The sequence below is a fragment of the Ictidomys tridecemlineatus genome, chromosome 5, assembly GCF_052094955.1.
Source record: "Ictidomys tridecemlineatus isolate mIctTri1 chromosome 5, mIctTri1.hap1, whole genome shotgun sequence".
NCBI classification, from domain to species: Eukaryota; Metazoa; Chordata; class Mammalia; order Rodentia; family Sciuridae; genus Ictidomys; species Ictidomys tridecemlineatus.
Window position 1 is genome coordinate 44135413 of NC_135481.1, and position 24563 is coordinate 44159975.

The 24563-nt window shown below is 34.2% G+C and overlaps 1 protein-coding gene across 13 annotated transcripts in view; it reads left to right on the forward strand.

Annotated features, from left to right (window-relative positions):
* The window catches only part of Dph6 (diphthamine biosynthesis 6), a 415070-nt gene that overhangs the window by 308048 nt on the left and 82459 nt on the right, over positions 1-24563 (forward strand). For 7 of the 13 annotated variants that reach the window (XR_013438858.1, XR_013438856.1, XR_013438855.1 and 4 more), the window contains one exon: positions 3172-3220. Coding sequence is in view for 4 of the 13 variants with exons in the window: in XM_078049871.1 (XP_077905997.1) it covers positions 3172-3220 (49 nt within the window). In the remaining 9 variants the exon portion in view is untranslated. Of the gene's footprint in view, positions 1-3171; positions 3221-24006; positions 24087-24563 lie in introns of all 13 variants that reach the window. The other 6 variants (XR_013438851.1, XR_013438852.1, XR_013438854.1 and 3 more) reach the window with 1 other exon arrangement.

Sequence of the window (24563 nt, forward strand, 5' to 3'; positions counted from 1 at the left end):
CTTAGAAAATGAAAACAACCTTTCCTTGCATCATATAAAATTTTCTCTCCTTTGTAAATATAGAAGCTAATAAGTTTTTGAATTAAGTTTCTACTTTCCTTCAGAAAATTTTCCTTCCTTATGTCAATGTAAGCAAGCAAGGACCCAGAAATATTCATAAGACTCATTTAGCACCTAAATTGTATGTATATTAGACAACTGCTTCTAGTTTTACAGAGTTATATGACAGATTCTTTTATAAATCATCGATATTTTTCCTGATCAGGCATATATGTTCATACTTGAATCACATTAATGATATCTACTATGATTAGCCTTCTTCCAAAAGTGTGATGACTTTGATCTAAATATTTCATGAGTGTCAAAATCCTTCATGATATTGCTGTCAGTGGCAGCAACAAGGCCACTGAACATTTTATCTAGAAAGAGCCTTCAAAGCCATCTAGTTAAACCCCCACATTTTACTTTTAAATTGCAAAAAGTTTGACTTTCCCAAACTAACAAACTCATAGAACCTTACCTAGAATTTTGGTCTTCTGATCCCAAGTCAACCCTAATATTAGTATCAGACACAAGACATATACCTCTACATTCTCTCCTCCATCCTGAGCTTTCTTCTTTCACACTCCAAAGTTGTTTTAAATTTGTAATCAATCAGGGCAAAAGAAACTCTGGAAGAAATATTCTTCTGGATATATGGGAAGATTACTTTTTTACTTAAGATAGGCTTGCCTTAACTTCTCATCTTTTCACCTGCTTGAAGACTGAAAGATAGTGAAAATAGATGTATAAATGCACCGTGGGATGAATAAATCGTGTGAGTTAAAAAAGAGAAAATGAATATGTTCGTGAAAGAGCAAGCACATCAATCAGTGGTTGCATGGTGTTCGCACCAGTGTGTCCAGGGGACACCTCACCAATCAATCATTCAGGAAGTTCCTTCTAGCTTTCAGGAGAAAAAAATTTGACACGAAGTGCTATAGAGAAAGTCTGGCATTTAAAGAGGTCATTCAAGGCATTCTTTCTAGTTCCCACAGGGGAAAAAAAATAAATGGGGGGGGGGAAATGCCATAGAAAGCAACAATTTAGAAATTTAAAATGCTGATTGCATTATGAATCATTTACATTTCATACAGATTTGAAAGCATTAACTAATATCATTTGTACATCCCACTCTTACCTGAGCATGAAAAATTGATATTTGTATACAGCTTTTGCCTTCAAGGAGCTTAAAAGCTAAAAGTGTTTATTCTTCAAAGCTTTCACCACTATTCTGAATTATAATCCAATCCTGTTATTTTTCTCGAGCATTAAACACTCAAACATTTACTGAAAATATTTTAGTTTTATGAATCATCCATCAAATAATTATTGGTCTCTTGCAAAGTTCTACATTATTAGCTGCTGCCTTGAAGTAGCTTACACATTGGTAAGACAAATAAAAATAGTTTATAAATAATTGTGATGCAAACTAGAAAGGAGTTGGATGACAGAGTTGAATAGACAACCTTGTCTTTTCCCAGATTTCCAAGGAGATAAAGCAAACCACGGATATATGAAGAGGTTTGTCCAAATAATCTCATTACTGAGTGACAGATCTGGGAATTGGCTCCCCAAGGAGCTCAATTCTCAGTAGAATTGGCTCTTGAAGGTGGTGTACCATTTGCATAGCTAATTAAAGCAGGAAGCATATTGAAATGTCGTAATAAAATGTTGCCCAGTAGTGAAGAAAGGCAACCACTGCTGGTAAAGTGATTTTGTAAGAAAGAAGTAATTCTTGCCGTGCAGTCCCAACAGCAAGACTTTACTGCTTAATGGTCACTCTTTGTCTGCTGGGTTTTCAAATCAAGAAATGGGGAGAAACTTTATGTAAGGATTATCATCAAACAATTCCAAAGTATATTCATTCCAACCCCACAATCCAGCATAATCGTGATGTACAATATGACATTTACAGCAACAGAGATAGGATGAGGTGTTTAGTACTGAAGTTGGAATCATGAACTTGGGAATTGAGCAGATAAGGTTTGATTGAATTCTGCCTGTGCTATTAGCTACATGACCAAAGATTTCTCTTTCTTATCTTTATAAAATTAATATCACAGTAAAAACAAGGTGGTGATTGTTGCTTTTCTTCACTTTACTCCTTTATGACTATTGAAAAAGAACAACCATTTCTTTAAAACACTGAGCTCTCACCATCCTTCGTCTTATGTTACAGTTCACTATAGTTACCCCATCTGGCTTGCAAACTAGTTTGGAGGCTGAATCTCTTAAATTCTCTTAAGAGGCACTTGAGAAATGAATATTGGTTTGAATTTTATAGATTATGACAAAGAAGTCAAAAAGATCTAAGGCCAGTCTATAAATTGTTACCATTCATCTGGTTTGATTCGTATCACTATGGATCAAGATTAACATTCAGAACATAAGTAATTTTCTAATCTCATGAATTTTCTATCACTATGAACAATAACAATAATAACTTTTGTTTATTAAGAGCTAACTAAAACTTTTCTATGTATTAACTCACATAGCTAGCTCCTATCACCATCCCATTATTTTGTCCTTCAGTATTTATGGAGATTGGTTCCACGACCCCTCATGGATAGCCAAGTCCCTGAGATAAAAATGGTGCACAGTATTTGCATATAATCCTTGCACATCCTCCAAATACTTTATATATCATCACATTGCTTATAAAACCCAATATAATGTAAATGTGATATAAATAGTCATTAAACTGTATTGTTTAGAGGATAATGCCAAGAAGTATCAGTACATGTTCAGTATAGACAATTTTTCTTCTAATATTTCAATCCATGGTTAGTTGAATCTCTGGATACAGACCCACAGATAGAGGTGAATACATAGCATTAAAATGATACTTAGAGGGATGTTAACTAGATGGCCTAAGTTCACATAGCTCCTAAGTGTGAAATGACTGGATATTAACTCAAGTCTAACCTGAAAGGCCCATATTTTTTCTTATTATTTGTATTATATTTGAAACATTGCAAATCTTATGTTGAACACTTTCATAATTGTATTTTACTGGAAATACAATATCCAATAGTGAAATTCAGAGGTGATAAAAAGGTTACTGCTAACAAGTAGGATATTTTAAAATTTCACTAAGATTTTTTTAACCACTTGGCTATTTCTTTTTAGAATACTCAGGACCAGTTCCCTCAACAAATGATCAGAAGAAGTAATATGGGTAAGCCACTTAATATCTAACCTTCAATGTTTTCTACTGACCTACAAGTAGTGTTTATTAACATAATACATAAAGAGTGTCACAGAAAGTAGTATGTAATTGTACCAATCTTAAGGATACTGAGTAACTAAACATCTTCCAGAGTACATTATAAATTAAAGCAACTACTACTGATTTTCAAAACTCATCAAATTACACTAGCTTATAAGTCTACTGAAAGGACAACAAAGTCATGGATAACCACTGTAATAGACACAAATAGCAGATACCTGATTATCTACAGTACATTTTCTAATATGTGATCACAATGTGGCAAATTCCTTTAAGAGATTCCATAGCCCATATTTTTTAACGATCCAAAATATATTCAAAATATATTTCACCAAAATCTAATTTGAAGCTTTTTAATTTTGACCATTTATAATGACCCAGAATTCAAATTTGTAAAATCATTTCTTTTCCATTAATAGTGGAATGCTAACTTAATATGTTACATCTCATATTGTGCCTATATTGAGACTGAGAACATAATTTAAAGCCAGAAACCTGTGTAGTTCTATATAAATAGTAGATTAGAAAGCACTCAGTTATTTAATTCCATTTTATAGCACATTAAATTAAGCATATGTGGTGGTGTTATTTTAGTATATTAATAGTCACAGTTTTTTTCAGGGAGATTCTTTTCTAACTAAGAAAATATACTACAAACTAAACTTTGAAGTCACAATCAGTAGTTTCTAAGTTGAATATTCTGCAATGGAAGTATATTTTCCTATGACCCAGATAGCAAATTTACTACAGTGTATACAGCATATTGTAATAAAAATAATTTCAAAAGCAGATACCTTGGTACATAGGAATTCAAGTATTTGAGAAATGATTCTCCATTTTAAAAAGTTAAAATCTGGACAGCTATAACTTTTAATGATTTTGAAGTTTTAAACCATTGAGGAGGATCAGTCTTAGAATCAGGCTCTGAAATGAAGTGTTGTATGAAAATGTTTATGAGGGCTGCTCAGGGCAGGAAAAGAAAGGTGCAATCTAGAGCAATCTAGAGTAAAATTTGTCTCAGCCAAGGCAAGAGAACTGGGGTTTTCTACCCCTGGAATAGAAAGTGACTGGGAAACTCCCAGGTTTTCTGTTACCTGTGGGCCAAGTGGTCCCAGTAACCCCAAGGGATGTATTTCTCACATTAAAGGGAGTTGCAAGCAAGCACAGAAATGGTAAAAGTGTTACTGGATAGACCACTGACATTGTCTGTTACGAACTGTCTTCTAAATATCAGAGATGGAAGTAGAGGCTGACATAAAATTTAGGATTTTCTTGATATCAGTTAAGAATATTTTGACTCCAGGATACAGAAATTGAATAGCTCTTTCTTCAGATGTAGCTTGATATAGTGTTCATACAACACCATCAGGTTCCATCTCTTAGCTCTACGTCCCTTGGATTTACTTCTTCCCGATCGGACTTCCCCAAAACTCCCATCTCTTTCAGTGCCACACCAATTCCAGGCTTTATATGTTCATACCACAAGGCACAGGTACAAAAGAGGGAATTCAAATCCTAGCTGTCCCAACAAAAATACTGAATTATTTCCACTGATACAGTCTAGGTCTCATGCCCAATCCTATTCCAGTTAATAAGGTCAGAGAAATGTAGTGTGTTCACTGGCTTAAGACTGTTACATGTCTGTTACTAAAACTGGCTTAAGTCCATGAGTGAATCAATATTATTCATAGGTCATGATTTAGACATTCAAGATAATAGTATAAAGTAGGAAGAAAGTATATACCAGGAGAAATTAGCAAATAGCCTTTAATGTTTTATTTTTATTATAAATTTATGTTAACTATATTCTGAACCTAATTAATTTCAGGCTGTAGACGTGCAAATATTTGAGCCAAGTTGCAAACCCATTTGGGATTAGCAGAATTAGTTTCAATGGAAAGAGGTAAAAGGAATTCCTGGAACTGAGGCCATGGTACATAAAGCACAGGTTATACCACCACCACCACCACCACCACCACTACTGTCACCTCATCACCCAACCCCTGCAAATAAATAAAAAAATTTTGCTAAGATATTCTTTTGGTTCAGAGGTTTGTTATTAGACATGGCTTTTTATTAACTGGATGTTTCAGGAATGTCCTATAAGCCCAACTAGGACTAGCCATGGAGTCAGGTTTAGATCTTGAGGCCTATGACTGTATCCTAACCATTCTTTCCTTTGTTCCATTAATAAATATCAAGTTCTTATTATGTACCAGACACTCTTCTATGAAAGAGAAGTACATGGTGAACAAAATATAGTGGGTGCCTGCTGCCCCAATTGGAGGGTCATACACAATAACAAAGAGGCAAACAAATGAGCTATCTTTAGCAAGTAGTACATGCTAGGAAGAAAATAAAACAGGATGAACATGAAGTTGGGGAAGTGGAACATCTATCTGAAGAGTGATGTTTGCACGGTCATTTGATTGATAAGAAGCTAGACATGCAAAGTTCTCAGGCATTGAAGGCAGTGGGAATATCAAGGCCAAGGGCAAAAAGGAATAAGAAACGCCAATTGGAGCACAGAGGGAAAAGGTGGTGGTTACAGTGTGGTGAGTAATGAGAAGAGAGGTGGGTACAGTGAGAAGGGGCACAGGATCAGGCTCAGGCAGAGCCATCTGTGTGTCTCTTTGAGGCAAGTTACTGTTCAGCTGGAGTTGAACTTCTAATTCCTACAGTCTTCATTTTCCAGCTCTGTTCTTGGACTGAAGCCACTAAGCACCCCACAAACCCTTGACAAAGTCAAGTTTTTGTGTGTTTTTTTTGTTTGTTTACACAACATTAATTTCTTTTTATAGAGTTGGGATCAGAATATCTTTACTTTTTCTTACTATTTAAATATATTTGTTCCACATGCTTATACAGTTAATGATTTTTTAAAATTATTTTAACACCAAAAATAAACTATTTTACATCTCCACCCATGCTGATAAAATACCATGGGCACTTTTTCATGTCTTTTCCCTTTGTGATTCCATATAATGTTTTTGCATTATATTATGTAATACTTCTGTATAATTTTTGCTGGTGAATGTATAATTATTTATTTCAATAATTGTTTATTGATAGCTATCCAGGTTATTTACAGTTCTTCACTATTGCAAACATTCCTTCAGTTAAACATTCTTATACAAATGTCTTTACATTCTTATTCAGCTGTTTATATAGGAGAAATTCTCCCTTAAAGGAGTTGCTGAGTCAAAGTATGAGAGTTAGGATAAATATTGCTAGACTGCCTATGAAAATGTTGTACCATACTCCTCCCACACTTGGCCAATTCTGGAACCTGTCAATCTTTTTTATCTTTGCAAATCTGATAGAGGAAAAATACCACAGAAGTTCTTATTTTAGTCATCTAGACTTGGATTATTCTCCTTCATCCTTGAATATTTTTACTTCAGGTTCTTTATCAGTACCTGATAATTACAATATCCTCCCAAGGTAAACAATGTAGTCTTTCCAATACCTGACCTAACTGTTCTCCATCCACAGACACTAAATCTCATGTTCATACATCGACCTTTGTTTGCCAATAACAGCAAAACCTCCATAATCTCATTTATCTCTTTCTCTGACTGCCAACTACTATCTTTCCATTCCCTGTAGTACTCTCATTACAGTGGGGCCAATAATCACTAATCCTTGCATCTCCTAATGATTCTACACCCTTTCTTATCCCCTCTTCCTTTCCCTGGGTCTCATGGTATATAAATTATGATCACTCCATGCATTTTCCTCATCTTCCTTTCCTTCTCTTCCTTCCTGTATTACAATCATTCAACAAAACCCCAACCCCAGTTATAACCAATTCACTCTTCACTGGCATCCAGATAATTAAACATGGCAAATGCATGTGGGGTGCATACAAACACACTCTCACACACACAAACACACACAAAGGCAGGCAAAAAAAATGCATTCATACTGACTATTCTCACTGTGAATTTTTGAGGATTTGTCTTAACCGTACACTTTGTACTAAACTAGCAATCTTACTACATTCCCAAATCCCTTCTCTCTCTGACATTCCTTAGTGACTCGTTCAGTTTCTCCTTTTCTTCCAAATATTCAACATTTCCTCCTTTCTGGTGATGACTTTAATTCAGTGAGATAATAGAAGCAATCAGAGGGAAACTTTTACACTCTCCCTTCCACGTTTAACATTCTATCTACCTTCCTCCTGTGACTGCAACTCTGCACATACCTGAGACCAATTTTCAGGCAAGGGAATTTGAAGTCATAAATAGGGATAGTGACTACAAAGCAAGTTAATCTTTGCCAAGCAAGGTATAGAGTGCCAGATGTGCTATTCAAAATTATTTCTATGTTAGCATTAAAGTAAACATAATCTAATGATTCACATCATTATGGAAATAGGTGGGATCCCACAAATCATTCAGTCTGTTCTCTCATTTTATAAGAACCACAAGAAGTAAAATAACTTTCCCAAGGATATAAACCTTCTTCTTTAAAATAATTGGCTGTTACAGGAAAAATAGCAGGCAACGTAAGAGTAGCTTCATTTTTTTTGTAGCACTTACCAAAATTATCAAAAAAAGTAAAAACAAAAAGGTGTGACCAATGCTATACCTCGAGAAGGATCAAAAGGCATTATCTAAATAAACAACTTTAAACCAGATTGAAATAAAGTGGTGACAATCTACACAGAATTCCTCTTTTAGAAAGTAATTTAATGTGAAGAATACGGTTTCTATGTTTTTTAAAAGTGTTTTAAAAACTCATGGATATTGTCCTAATGGTATTTCAATTTGGAGATGTAGAAATTAGGGGTAAAAATAGGGCAGAGAAAAATATGCTCATTTTTTATATAACTCTCTTTCCCTTATTATTTCAATACAGTAACCTGAAGCCTAGTTTGAAGAGCCACCAAGTTCAGTCATTTCTATTCTAGGTCCAATAGAGGTAAAAAAGAGAAAGGAAATAATCTCTATGCACAATTGACCTGATCATGAGCAATGAGCAGCAACCAATGAAGTCAGTGAGATAAATGTGTGGTCAAACCATATTGACCATAAAGAAAATATCTGCATTATACTGAAATAGGGAAACAAAGCAAAGTCCAGAGAACTACTCAATCCAAACCTAACTGATATATCAGGAGAATGAAGGAGGGAGCTATCAAAAATAGAACTCCCTCTGACATCTGAGACACAAAACAAATAAAATTGAAATCTACCATATGCTCACTGCATATACAGAATTTATTAAGTTCCTAGATATTCAAAAAATAAAAATCTGAGGAAAAACACCCACCCTATTTTGGAGCTAGCAAGGTTTGGATAAAATGGCCCTATTCAGAAATGAGATATATCAAATACATTTTGCTTCCACCAAAAAGAAAAACAAAGAACCAAAACACATAAAATTCAAATACAGAGGACACTTTGGAAGAAAATGCACTTCAAAAGAATATAAAATTTTTGAAACTGTTTTTGAGCACTTAAAATTGAAGAAAACTGGGCATAATAGATAAAATATGAGGTAAATCAAGGAATAAGCTGAAAAGGAAGCTAAGCTAGTAAAGTTAATAAAAGAAATTGAGAGGAAAATAACACCACAGGAAAAAAATGTATTAAAAACAACAAAAAAGGAACTCAGCAATATAGAACACCCAGACAGTGACAGAGGACAGGATTATGAAAAGTCACACAAAAATAAGAGGTCCAGAAGAGTTAAGCACTTAAACATGCCACCGTACATATGAAGAACAATTGAAAGTTAATGTGTAATTATTATGTAATGGAGATGGAGGTGGGAAGCGAAATAAATGAACACACAAAAAATTAAAAGAAAAACCTCCAGGGCTAAAAATGAACCCCCCCCCCAAATTTATAGATCAAAAAGTGATACTTGTTATAGAAAAAAATGCTTAGAATGAATGTATTTGTGATACATATTTAAGTTATTAAATTGGAAGGGTAAAGAAAAAATTAGATTTTAGAAAGAAGTAGCGGATCACTTAAAAAAGAGAATTTTTTCACATCATAATTATGAAGATGATTCTATAGAATTTCAGGTGTAAGCCATATGTATTAAGTAACCTGATATTCTTGAAAATTTTTTTTACTTTCCATATATAAATGCATGATCCACATCCAAGTTGGTAAAATTTTACTTAGGCCATAACCCAGATTTCTATTTCCAAAATATGATGCATTTAATTCCATGGTTCTCAGATAGTTTAAATAAAAATATGAGATGCTCAGTTTAATTTAGATTAAAACAGGAAGTAAATAATCATTTAGTGTGAGTATGGCCCATATAATATTGGGGATATATTTACAATGAAAAAGTATTCCTTTTTTAATCTGAAATTCACACCTAACTGGACATGCTGTATTTCTTGCAACCCTAAGTAATCTGAAAAACATCCCCAATACACAACTAAAATTATTGAACTTTTTTTAAAAAGACAAAATTATCTTTTAAAATGTGTAACTGAGCTAATAAGAAAGTAAAAGAAATATCTAAAGGATCAAATGGAAAATAATTTGGTAAACTGAAACCTAAACTATGGAAATTAAAAGCTGATCATGGTAATCAGAATGCACGTGTTTGGCCATTTAGGGACTTGAAGTACACAAAGATTTGAAGTACACAAAGAGGTGAGAAGGATCTGAGGCCTCTCTATAACCCAGGGCTCTGGAAGGATATAGAATCTTCTTAGATGGACTAAGAAAATAGGCTCACTAACAAAAGGAGACAATCAGAAATGTGTCTGTCATGGCTCAGATGCTGAGTAAACCAAAATAAAAGCATTCCCCTTGGAATGCAAACATATACATTTTCTCTCAAATTTGGACTTGTGGGTCTGAAAATACTAAGAGATAAACGAATTTCAATTTATCCCTGGTGTATTGCACCTGGTAGTTCAAATTCCCTTTGAAGAAATGCACACTGAATCCAAGCATTACAGTAGTTGCACAGAAAAAGCCACACCAACCATTAGTTTACTGTGCCAAATAACAAAATACATCAAGAAACAAGCCAGCCAATACAGAGAAGAGTCATCAGTCATAAAACAATAAATTAACAGGTGAAAAGGAAAGCAAACAAACAAATCAGCAGAACCAGAGCCTCGGGAACCTCTTAAAAGTAAAAAATAGGACATTAGAACTAAATTATAAATTCTGAGAATGAACTAACAAAAGATTAGATACATTTGAAAAGAGAATGAGAAAACAGAAATATAGAGCTGAAGTAGTTATCCAGAGTATAGCACAGCAAGACAAAGTCAGGGGTAGTATGGGACACAGGTTCAAAACATGAAAGGAACTGGGATCTCTGACACATGTCCAGTATTGCTCTGGAAGAAAAACTAATTAGAATGGAGTAAAATCAGTACTTGAAGAGATCATTCCAGAGTTGAGGAAAGGTTTCTCATGCAAAACAAATAAGAAATACACATTTGAACATATAGTGTTTTAAATCTAGAAAAATAGATGACAAGAATCCCTTAAAATAAAATTCTACTGATGAGAGTGTACTTTGATCAACCCTTCAAAAGGACAATTTAGAAATATCTATACTGATTAAAATGTCCATATCTTTTAAGATTGTGATGCTCAGAGTTTATTTTAAGAAAATAAACTGACAACAGAGATGTTGATCTTTGTATAATTTATAACAACACTTTGCATACAATTTAACTATCTTGTGGTAGAAACATAATAAATAAAGTCTAACATAATAGTACCTTGGGATAATATGCAGCATTAAAAAATCTGTTACATATCTGTATCTACATTCATCAGCAAGGAAAGATCTCTATGACTATTGTCAATGAATAAAGCAGATAGCAGAATAGTATGTGTCATATAGTCCCATTCATGTAAAGTTATATGTACATTAATGCTCATATTTAAGCTGAATTATTATATTGTCCACATATTATGTTGTGGTTCCATATAAATAAAAAAGAGGTCCAAAAGGACATTGGAATGATCTAAAAGAGTGAAAATGGTTATCTCTGAATATTGGGATTTCAGAGAATTTTGGCTGTCCTTGCTATACATTTCTGTACTGTTGCTTCTGTTTTTAAGAATCATGTTAACACACACACACACACACACACACACACAGAGAGAGAGAGAGAGAGAGAGAGAGAGAGAGAGAGACAGAGACAGAGACAGAGACAGAGACAGAGAGAGAGACAGAGAGAATATCCCTGCCTTCTTGAATCGCAGAATAATATTATTTTCACTAAGAGTGTGACCATTTTAATGATATGCCATTTTGACTGGTACATATAGAGCTTTTCATACAACTAAAATTGTGCTGTTCTTTTCTTTACCTTTTTTAAATGTATGCAGGAAATGACACATTACCATTCTAACATATCAGTTAATTAGTGAAAAAATTAATTTTGACAAATCTATGTATATGAAGGTTAAAGAAAGATATTAATTAGTACAAGGGGGAAGAAAATAATTGAGATATGTATGATATATATATTTGACATATATATATATATCAAAGTATTTTAGCTTAAAAGCAAGCAGAAAAACAAAAAAGAAATCAATTGCCTAATACTAAATAGATGCTTAAGCATCTACAGCTATTCTTGATGTTTTGTCATTTATATAATAAATGAATTTTTCTAAGGTTGCAAATAAGGCTGATTAAACTCCCAGGCTGGTTAAACTCCCAAATAAAAATACTGAGAATAGTACCATTTTCTTAAGACATTAAAAAAATGGAAAAATTCAGGTAGTTTGCTGACCTAACTCTTTGCAGGTATTTAAATTTAAGAAGAATTGAATTTTCAAATGTGCATCCTCAAATTATATGGTAACACAATAGTGATAATGGCTAGATCTTGGTTTCTAAATGCCCTTCTCCACCAAAAAGAATTAGATCTTCTTGAAGAAATAGCTGACTCTACTTCTGCATCATGGAGAATACAAGATGGGCCTTGATCTATCATGTCAGAAAGTAAGGAAGTTACAATATTCAAACAACAACAACAAAAAGGATAGAGACAAATCAAGTAGACAGGGAAGCCATTCTGAGATAGCCCCCAGTACCCAAAGCTGAAATAATTTACCTATAAAGTCCAAAATATAAAATAAATATACATGAATCCATAAAAATATAAATGATTATTATCTTGAGTGTGAAATGGGCTTAGTAACTCTCTTAGTAGAGTATGAAAGAGAAAAATAGTATCTTTAAAGTAAAGGGATTTACTAATATTGCCTTAAATGATCAAAGTTAATACCACCAGTGATAAGTTACATACATTGCCTTAAAACTCTCAAGGTCATTGAAGATGAGGAAAGACCAAGAAACTTTCACAGTCGTGAAGAGATTAAGGAAACTATTACTCAATACAGTATGATAGCCTTTATGGGATCCTGAAACAAAAGAACATTAATGGAAATATTGATTAAATATGAATAACATTTGAAGTTTAGTTACCAACAAATGTATCAATGTTGATATATTATTTTGACAAATGTATCATTAAGATCTTAATGCTGTAAGAAACTGATTTGGGAATATAAAGGAAATATCTACATTATCTTTGAAACTTTTCTATAAGTCTAAAATTATTCAAAATTTATCATAAAGAATTAAAGTTATCTTACTATAGTGATACATGTGTACCCATGTTTATAGCAGCACAATTTACTATAGCAGACTGTGGAACTAGCCTAGGTGTCACACTGTCAATGGATGAATGGTTAAAGAGGATTTTTATTCAGTCATAAATAAAAATGAAATTCTGGAATTTTCAGAAAAATGAATGAAACTAGAGACCATCATGTTAAGTAAATTAGGTCAGACTCAGAAGGTTAAGGGTCCTGTTTTGTCTCACATGCAAAAACTACAGAGGAAAAGGAAAAACAAAGATGGGGACGGATCTCCTGAAAATTAAAAGGAGATCAGTAGAGGAAAGGGACCAAGGTGTGGTAGATAGGGAGGTGGGAAATGCTAGGAGTGATATTGGCCAAATTATATTGTTATATTGCATTCATGTACAAATATGCAACAATAAATATCATCAATATGTACAACTATAATGCACCAATAAAAAATGTAAATTAGGGCTGTGGTTGTAGGTTAGTAACAGAGCACTTACGTAGCATGTGTGAGGCCCTGGGTTCGATCCTCAGCACCATATAAAACAAATAAAGTTTTTTGTGTCCAACTACAATAAAAAAATAAATATTTTTAAAAACTGTAAATTAAATCCATACACACCTATTAGAATGTGGAACCGATGTGAATCTGCAATGTGTATACGGGGTTAAAATGGGAGTTCATAATCTGCTTGAATCAAATGTATGAAATATGATATGTCAAGAGCTTTGTAATGTTTTGAACAACTAATAATAAAAAAAGAATAAAAAAAAGAATGGCTAAAATCTAAAACACTGACAACACCAAATGCTAGCAAGAATATAGAGCCAGAACTCTCATTCATCACTGATTGTAATGCAAAAAGTTGTAACCACTTTGGAAGACAGTTCAGCAGTTCCTTACAAAACTGAATATATTCTTAGTATTGAGTTTAGCAGTTGTCCTCCTTGCTATTTAACCAAATGAATTGAAAACCTAGAATCAACTGAAAAAAAACTAGCATGAATATTTAAAGCAGCTTTATTAATAATTGCTAAAAATTGGAAGCAACCAAAATATCCTTTACCATTTGAGTCAATAGACTTTATTTCATCATCTGATGGAATAATACCAAAATTAACTATGACTTGGATGAAAATAGCCAATATGAAAATTCTACATGCTATATGATTCCAACTATATGACATTCTAGAAAAGACAAGATGAGAAAGACAGTAATAAAGATCAATAGTTGCCAGAGTTGCAGAGGAGGTAGAGCAAGAAAAAAATTTAAGGCAATAAAACTATTTTATAAGACATTGTAATGATGTGCATGTGTCATACATTTGTCAAAACCCATAGAATGTCCCACACAAAAAGTGAGCTCAAATATAGAGATTTGAGTTAATAATAATTTAGCAATATTGACTCATCAGTTATAACAATGTACCACACTAATCCAATATGTCAATAGAAGAAAGTAGGGAGTATTGCGATATGTAGGGGTTCTGCATTTTCCACTCCAATTTTCTGTAACATTAAAATTGACTCCCAAAATAGAGTCTACTGTTTTTTCTAAAGCAGTCAAAATCTAAAAGAAAAAAAAATGTGATAGATAAAAAAGTGTGGTGCAGCAAGTATGATGAAATGGTAATGGTGGACATTGGTGCTACACATACTCAAAAGTAAAATTAATTTGCTGTTTGCCATTTTTATAATTGATGTGAAAAATCATCATAGGTAATATTAGGAGAAAATAGCATAGTAAAGTCCAAATGAACCTGTGGAATTTAATCCTAACTTCATTATATATTTCTCATAAGATTCTTTTAGAAATATGTAACTTGACTTAACTACTTCAATGACTAATCTAAATTATAAAACCTACTTGGTTCTATCTTCAAAACCTGGAGTCTAGATAAAATTGCTTTATTCTTTAAGAAATAAAACTAGATGTTAAACTCATGTAACCATATCAGCAGAAGAATGTGAGCAGTGCTTTGTAGTTTTTTAAAACAATACCCATGACATGGTAGTAGAATCTGAGCATCTACCGCCCTGGACTGTAAGTGTTCTTGTTATGATTTAGCACTGTTTTATTTACCATCCAAAAACATATTTTTTATTACTCACTACAACATAATAATAATTCCAGTTTTGAATGGTGCATGTTTCTCATTATGAATCTAAATATGTTTGCTCTGTTTTCAGTCACTACACTGCGTAAAAATGGTGTATTAAAAATAGTATGACATATTTGCATATTTATCTATATTAAAAGCCTCATGAAACAGTTATTGCAGATACACAGCTGTTGCTTTTTAACTATTTTTTTAAAGGAATCATGTCTTCTCTACGACATAAAATACGTACACTTTTGGTCTGAGCCAAAGAGTTGCAAACATATTCACAGAGGAGGAGAATTATAAATTTTTAGACACTATGTCCAAGTGATAAATTTTTAACCCAAAATGATAAACTCATTTCTTTGCCAAGTCAGATATCATACATTGTAAACAGAAAGTAATTCTAGAAGTTCCTACAAATTATGCCTGCATTTCAGCATACAGAGTATTTACCTACTTACAGAATGCTGTTTTATATCGACCATGTTACAGAGAACAGTCCACTTTGTGACTTCCAATGACAATTTATCTTGTAATATAATGAACCTTTTCTAAAAGCATTTTTAATATCTTCATGAAGGCCAATAGTCACATCTTTCTTTTTAATTAAAAAGAAAACTTTAATGCCCCTGTAATACTAGCTACTATCATCTTATAGTTGACAGAAGAGAGATCTAAATTGAAATATATATATAAAATATTTGAGTATTCTCTCTAGAATTTTATGTGGACTTTCTTTGGGTTTTAAGAAAACATATTTTTTCAGCTCAATAATTATATCATCTTTAATTGATTATCATATAATTCAAATGAACACCAGAAATTGTCTTTTTACTATCCAAATTACACTGCTTGTATGTGTTTTTTCCTCTTAAAAAGCTTTTAAACATAGTTGAATCACAGATCTAACATTTTATAATTCAATTTCACAATGCTATCATAATAAGAGGGTCCTTTTAAAAGAGAGGATTATCATATATTAAATTAAAAGTTTGCTACTTTGCAGCATTAATCCTGTTAGAAAAAGATAATTTCTGTCTAACTCAATCAGCAAGAGGTCTTTATTGCCCTAAGTATTAATTGATTAGGTTCTCATTAAGGTCAAAAGTACACTTGGCTGACCAGAGGCGGCCAATTAGCAAATTGTCAGCCATGCTTATTTACATTGACTGAACATAATGGTGGTTATTTGACTGTCAAGTCAGAAGGTCACTGAATCTTTTGTGCACTTTGCCCTCCTAAAGGGCAATAGTCATTCAGACACCAGAATGCATTCGTAACAAAGATTTAGCTTATAAGTTATTGACTTAAATCACTCTTAGAAACAGGTGTTTCATTCTCTTTGGACAAATAATATATCATTTCTTTGTAAAATTTTTGAGACTCAGTTGGAATCCTGTGGTTGAATGTGTCTGAGGATTTTTGTTCAGCAAGCAGCTCACACTTGAAATTCTAATTAGATTTTTAAAGAGCAGACTGATCCAATGACTATATCCTTTCTTCTGCTACATGGCTTTGCTATAATTGCAGCAAATTGGACATACAGGTGCTGAAATAGCTCTGGAACACAAGTCTTAAAGTTTTTGAGCATTATAATGAACCAAATTTGAGTCTCACCCTAATGAGGACATTAAAGCTATGTCTTTTGATGAATGTAAGCTATGCCTTTTGACTACCTACTTCTGACATGGGAGACTGTTCCTAGAACAAAGGGAAAATGAAAATTTAAGGTGATTCATTAATCAGTAATAAATTTCTGTCTATCTTCCCAATGGATTTTTAAATCATTATAAAGTATTACAACTAATTTTTATGATGATGATGTAACTAGTTGTGTTTGTTAGCATTGTATTTGTTCTGTTAATCCTCTTTTACTTAGATTTAATATGATTATCCCTTACATTTTTATTATAGACTCAAATATCATGAATGATTTCATGAATTAGACTTTAAGGAGAAAATACTCTGCATTAGCACATCACATTTATAAATTATGCCTCTAGATTGAACTAGAAACTCATAAGTTAGCCTAGATCTTCCCTTTGCACTCATCCTTACTAAGTATGCATCCTATAAAAAAATCAGAGTCCATAGTCCTACCAAGAAAATATCGTCAGTAGACATAAGTTTTCTCCACTTTATTTCAGTGGTTGGCACATATAAGCGCTCAATAAAAATTTACTGAATAAATAAGTGAATGATGATAATAAATTTTATGCTACATATGAATGTAAACTTTGAAAAAATAGTAATTTTATGATTAAATTAACTTTTAAATTAACCCATTAAATTAACCTTTCCACTAGAATTAAATTATTAATTATACTTCCCCAGACTATTGTAAGAAGCAATAAGTTTTAATTCAGCTATGTAACAAAACCAAAAGGACCAAATACAAAAATAGACTTAAGAGTCAGAATTAATGGAAAAAATTACTACCCTGATTCTGAGAAGCTAAGCTGCCAAATACATGAAGAAAAAAGTCACCACATCATCAAAACATTTTCTTTGTTCATAGAATCATGATTTTTTTCAGATGATCCAACATTGAAATTAATAGATAATATTTGTAATTTATCTACTAAGTACTTGTACTCTATATACATAACCTAAAGTCATTTTAATAACTCTATAATGTAGATATCATAAGTGTTGTTTTACAGAAAAGAAAACTGTCTTCATAGTGTGTGTCAGTCAGCTTTTCATCATTATGACCAAAATACCTGACAAGAAAAATTTTCAAGAGAAAAATTTTACTGGGGGCTCACAGTTTCAAAGGTTCAGTCCTTAGTCAGCTGACCATTGCTCTGAGCCAAAGTGAGTCAGACTATCTTCGAGGAAGGGTATGGTGGAGCAGTACTGTTTCATTCATAATGGCCAGGAAGTAGAGAGAGAGGGGAAAGGGCTACAGGGAAAATGAACCCTTCCAGAGCACATCTCCAGTGACCCATCTCCTTTAGTTACACCCCACCTCCTACAGTTACCACCCAGTTAGCTGATTCAAATGATGTTGGACTGATTAGATTATAGCTGTCGTAATCTAATCATTTTGCCTCCTGTATCGACACAGAAGCTTTGGGGATACATCTCCTATATAAACCAAAACATTCCCCATTCTTGCTCCCTAAGAGTTTATGTTGATCTCACAATTCAAAATGCATTTAGTCTATCTCAAAGAATGCTTATTGCTGGGCCTATAATCCCAGTGGTTCAGGAGGCTGAGGCAGGAGAATTGCAAGTTCAAAGTCAATCTCAGCAAAAGTGAGGTGCTTAGCAACTCAGTGAGTCCCTGTCTCTGTCTCTAAATAAAATACAAAACAGTGCTGGGGATGTGGTTTTGAACTCAGGTGCCCCTGAGTTCAATCCCCTGTAACCTCCACCACCATCCCCCTGCCCCCCCCCAAAAAAAAAAGAGTGCTCATAGTCTTAACAGTTCCAGCATTGGTCTAGAGTCCAAGTCCAAAGTTTCATCTTACACTCAGACAGACTTTTTGCCATAAGACCCTGTAAAGATCAAAAGCAAATTATGTGCATCCAATATATAATGGCCCAGAGTAAACATTCCCATTCCAATTGGAGGGATAAGGGCATAGAAAGAAGGCTGGGACCAAAGCAAGACCAAAACTCAGACAGGCAAACATTAGGTCCTGTAACTCCACATCTAGAATCGAGAGCACCTGTTGACCAGATGTGAGCCCCAAAGGGCTTGGGTGGTCCTGTCCCTTTAGCCTTGCTGATTGCAGCTCACATAGTCTCTCTCAGCCTGGCTCTCTCACCAGCTTTCCTCAGCAGTCAATGTGACTGGCATTTCTTATTTTATAGGGTATCCATTCCAGCTTTAGCTTCACCTTTCCAAGTTCATTCATATCCCTTTCAAGGGAAGCCCACAGGGATTCTAGCCTGCTACACCTTGCCTAGCCTCCCAGTCCTTCCTTTGAAATCTCTTTGGAAGCCTCCATGACCTCATGACTTCAGCATCCTGTATTCCTGCATATATAGCATGTGGATGACACCAAGGTGTGCCACCAGCTTGAGCAGTAGTTGGGCTGCCTTGGACCAAGGCTGTAACAGCCTCTGAATGCTTGAGTGGCTAAGTACAGTGAAACAACTCCCGGGGAAACAACTTTTTAGGCACCCCTGTGCAATCAGGGAAACACCATTGTCTCTTAAAAGAGTTTTCACTTCTTCACCCATAGTCCTGGAATTGGGTGTTATCTTGCAGATTCCTGAGTTGCTCTCAAAGCAGCTTTCCTACTGTCTCTGCAAAGTATTTAGTATCTCTTTAGTGGCTATAATCTCTTTAACTACTATACCTTCCTTAGCTCCAATTTTGCAGGCATTTTTCTAAACAAATTGAAAAATTTTAAAAATCCTTGCACTCTTCTTTCTATTCCCAGTTCTCACAGTAAACCTGGCTAAATACTGCCAGCAATATCCATGCTACTGCCTGGATGTCATGGTACCTTGAAATTTCCTCTTCCATGTTAATTTTCCCATTTCTTTTAAATTTAGTCTCACACAAAGTCTCAGGACATGGTCAAAACATAGACAAGTTCTTTGTTAGAATGTAACACAAATGACCTCTAATTCTCAATAAAGTCTTCATTTCCCTCTGAAACTTCATGAGCATAATCTTCACTGTCTTCTAATGAGCACACCAATCTTCTGAGGTCTCACCAGAATCACCCATTTAGCTTTGCTTACAACATTCTAAGACTTCTCTAGCCTGCATATACAAACATTTCTGAACTTCTCCTGAAAACCATTTCTAAAATCTTTTGAACCACGTTGTCATTCTAGTAACAGCAATAGTCTAATTTCTGCGTTAGCCACTTTTCATCACTGTGACCAAAATACTTTACAAGAACAACATAGAAAAGGAAAAGTGTATTGGATTAAATACACTTTAATTTCAGAGACGTAATCCATGGTGGAGCAACTCCATTGCTCTGGTCTCAAAATGAGACAGAAGATCATGGCAGAAGGATGTAGTAGAGGAGTACTGCTCCATTCATGGAAGCTGGAAAGTAGAGAGAGAGTGGGAAGGGGCCACTTACCTTTAAAGAATATAAAACTTTCCAGGGCATGAAAAGTGACCCATCTCTCCCAGCCATATCCTACCTGCTTATGTTACCACATAGTTAGTCCCATTCAAACTATGATGGACTGACTAGATTACAACTCTCATGGTCTAATTATTTCACCTCCTGCATTAACAGAAGCTTTTTGTGGGACATCTTCTAACCAAACCATAATACAAGGTATCTTGTCCAAAAACAAAATTGGGTTATTGGCTCCAAATCTGAAGTTCTACCATACTTATCTGACTCTTAAGTTTGCATCTTCTTAAAAATTTTGAAAAGGCTATTTGGAATGACTCTTAAACTTCACTAAATACATAGAAATGTTTTATACTCCATATTAGAATGGGGTGGGGACAAGTAATAGAACCAAAGAAGAGAATTTAAAGGTAATATGACTTAGCAGTTAAGACTGCATGAGTTTGATAGCATACAGCCCTATACTAATGTCCCAGGTCTGCTGTGTGCTACCTGTGTGGCCTTCATTGAGTTTCAATGTATTCATCTTTAAAATAGATAGAACAGTGACTAATAGTGGATTTGTGAGAATCAAAGAAGATCATGCAGATAAAATGCCTAGCTCAGTAACTGACACATCACAATGGCTCCATGAATGTTAGCTATTGTTAATATTTTCCACCATAATGAATGATTTGGGTTATATATATTTCCTTACCCTTTGTTGGATCTGTGGGCTCTGATATTGCAGTACATCGTAAAAGGCATACATTATTCCAATACCTAGACAATCATCTGGTTATAAACCTGGGTTAAAGACATCTAAATATTTAAGTTTATCAGGGGGCTCATGATTTTGACAATCTCTATTAAGTTGACAAATGACACATGATATTCTATGTAGGGTAAGCTATTCTTTGTCCCTCATAATGCTTCTCAAACATGCCATCAGTGAACCTCTTTGGCATTATGATAATTCACAAACTAAATTCACAGAGCTAGCTTGTTTGAACATCAAGTTTATGAGCCTTTTTTATTTTCTTTGCATCAGAATTATGAGGAATTTAATCCAGTGCTAACAAAATCCCTTGAAACAAAATTCTCTGATATGCATCTGCCCTTTGTTTCTACCTCATGGTTGAGAAGTCCTGAGATTACAAAGGAGAGGTGTTCCTCTTTTTCTCCCAGCTGATCGTGAGTCCACTGTACTGCTGAGTGGAAGAAAATGTGTTTATATTCATTTGCCAATAATTTTTAAAAGAGTTGGCCAACTTTTACAGTCTTCTTTTATGTATAAGTAGATGAAGAAGATTATATTATTGCTTCCTCCGTTTTGTTTTGTTTTGTTTTGTTTTTTGATGTGCTATTAAAGTCCACATAGTCAGGCAGAGAGAGAAGGAACAAGTTGAATTTTCCACACTGGAAGTATTTGACATGTGATCTATAAATTAATAAGCATTTATCAAGCAACTGCCATGCACTCATAGCTCAAATACTATTGCTAGTTGTTGGGGATACTATCCTTAAATCTGCAGTCATTTTCACTCAGATTTAAGTAGAAATATAACACTAATTTACACTCTAAGATAAAATATAAAACACTAAAGTAAAATTTTGCAATTAATGCCAAATTAATATCTTGTTTAGGTATCCTTTAAAAAATCATAGTTTGTACTTAATGTTTCATATATAGTTATAATGAGATGAAGTTTTCATTTTTCCGGTTATAGCTTGCCCAAAACAGTCCTTTACTGAATAATCCTTTACCTTAAAATCACTTTTTATTCTATAATAACAGCTACCATTGCCTTGCATAGTTACCTATTCTCTCTAGCTCTATGCTCAGCAAAAATAATTTGTGCCACATGTAGTGCACATGCTTGAAATCCCAGTGACCTAGGAAGCTAAAGTCAGAGGATTGAAAGTTGGAGCAACTTAGCAAGGACCTAAGCAATTTAGCAAGACCATGTCTAAAAATGAAAATAAAAAATAAAATAGCTTAGTTGTGGAGTACCCCCAGAAATCAGCCCCTAGTATGAAAATAAATAAATTGAAATAAAATAAATTGTGAGAAAATGATTGCTTTTTTATATATCTTATTTTCTTTTCTCATTTTACATAGATTCCTGTGAGTTTCTGCATTTGTTCTGGGCAAAATCCATCACTTATTGTGTTGCTTATGAAATGGATTCTATCAGCAAATACCTACTAACATCCCCAGTGTGCTGGGTCTATACTGGTGCTGTCATAGAACTTACATGTTAGTAAGGGGGAGACAAAAAATAAATAGGATAAGGGAGAACGAGGATTCTGGCAGTAATATAAAGGCACAGGTGAATTTGCAATTAAATAAGGTGGTCACGAAAGTTCATTGATGTCATTCGTACAAAGATTTGAAGGATGCAGAGAATTTAGTGAAACAGTAGAGGTATTAGGGTAGTACAACTCAGGCAGAGGAGACAACAAATGGAAACACGTTAAAGTGTAAGTATTTGAAGTTTGATGTTTGTTTAAGAAACAACAAGAAAACCAAAGTGAATGGAGCAAAGTGAACAAACCAAGAGAATAACAGCAGATGAATCAGGGAAAAGGAAAGTGCCAGGAATTATTCTGAGCCTTACAGGCCATGACAGGGGAATCTGGCTTTTGCACTGAGCTCCAAGAGGTTAAGCAGAGGGCTGACCTGATCTGATGGTCATATTGCAGGGGTCCCAGGCACTGGGCCAAGCATGGACTCTAGTTATGGTTTGGATGTGAGGTGTCCCCCAAAAGCTCACTGTGAGACAATGCAAGAAGGTTCAGAGGAGAAATGCTTGGGTTGTGAGAGTCTTAACCCAAACAGTGATTTAATCCTCTGATAGGGATTAACTTAGTGGTAACTGAAGTGGTGGGGTGTGGCTAGAGGAGGTGGGAATTGAGGCATGGCTTTGGGTATATATTTCTATCTGTCCAGTGGAGTCTCTCTCTGCTTCTTGATCACCACGATGTGAGCTTGCATCTCTCTGCCACACTCTCCGCCATGATGTTCAGCCTCATCTTGAGTCCCAAGAAATGGAGCCAACCTTCTATGGACTAAGATCTCTGAAACCATGAGCCCTCAATAAACTCTTCCTCCTCTATGATTTTGCTGGTCAGATCCTTTAGTTATAGCAGAGAAAAAGCTGACTGAACATTAGGGTAGGAGCAGGAGGACCAATTAAGAAATTACATCAGTAATCCAGATGAAAAATGACAGTGACTTAGCATTGAACATGGTAAAAAGTGGTTGGATTCAGGATACATTTTGAGGTAGAACTAATAGAATTTCCTGACCAAAAGTGAGGAGTAAAAGAATGGAAGGATTTGAGGAATCTTCCAAGGTTTTGAGTCTGAGCAACATAAGAATATAAGAAGGATGAAAATCCTTTCCTGTACACTTTGTGCTCTTATTGATTCTGTCAATTCTGTTTATAAAAAAAATAATAACTTCTGTTTTACTCTGTAGAACTGATGAAAACGCAACCATCTTTAACAACTCTTCAAGTGCTCTTGGTAAATTCAGAGTTGCCATCTGTGAATCATTTTACTAAATGTCACTTCTGAGGACAACACCAGCCTTAGCATTTAATGGGCAATATACCATCAACATGAGGATACTTGAGAAATAGAGAAGAATTAGACGACATATTGCTAGTCTTCTTTAAGTTTTGTTGTCTGTCACCAAATATAGGCATGCAGAGATCTGAGGCTCAATCTGAGTTTGGTTCTTAGGCACAGAGCTTAGGTGTGGGAGTCGGTGATTTCTCTTGGCCTTAGATCTCTGTGTGACCTAAAGATAGAACCCATGTTAGATGGCTTTCCAGAAATAAGGCCTAGTGTAAGATATGAAGTCTGAAGTCAAAGGGTCAAACTAATAACCAGTCTGAAGGAAGAGGTACCAGGATATTGTGTATGTTTCCAATTGTCTTAAAAGACATGAAATACCTCTGTTTTCCAAATTTAGGAAATACCTTACCATGGCTTTCAAGTCCTAATACAGGTCTAATGGGGAGTGAAGATCAATACATACAAAGTGATACACCAGTAAGTATAACCAAGAATAAAAATGTGTAGTATTATCTTTATTATGCTTCTTCCTTTTTTATTGATGGACTTACTTTGCTATCATTTTAGGCAACTTACTGTTAATAGTATTGCATTTGATAATTTTATCCTTACCCCCCATATTTTATCAAATGCAAATTGCAAATAATTGATCATATCTTGCCTTTAAGAAAGACTAAAATATGGTAAACTTTGAATCAGTCTTGGAGAAAAAAATCAAATTACAAGAAAGTATAAGAACCCAGGCATAATTCTGAGACAGTACGATAAGCTGAACATGTAATACAGACTGTAGCCAAATTCTAATTCTTTCCCAAATCAGATTTCATAAAACATTTTCACTTCTTTGAGTGAGAAAATTAACTTCTCTAATATTTTACATATCCATTATTAAAATTCAATGCAAAAACAACTCCAATGTCAAATATGAATTATTTTGTTGTTATGTTTTTAGTT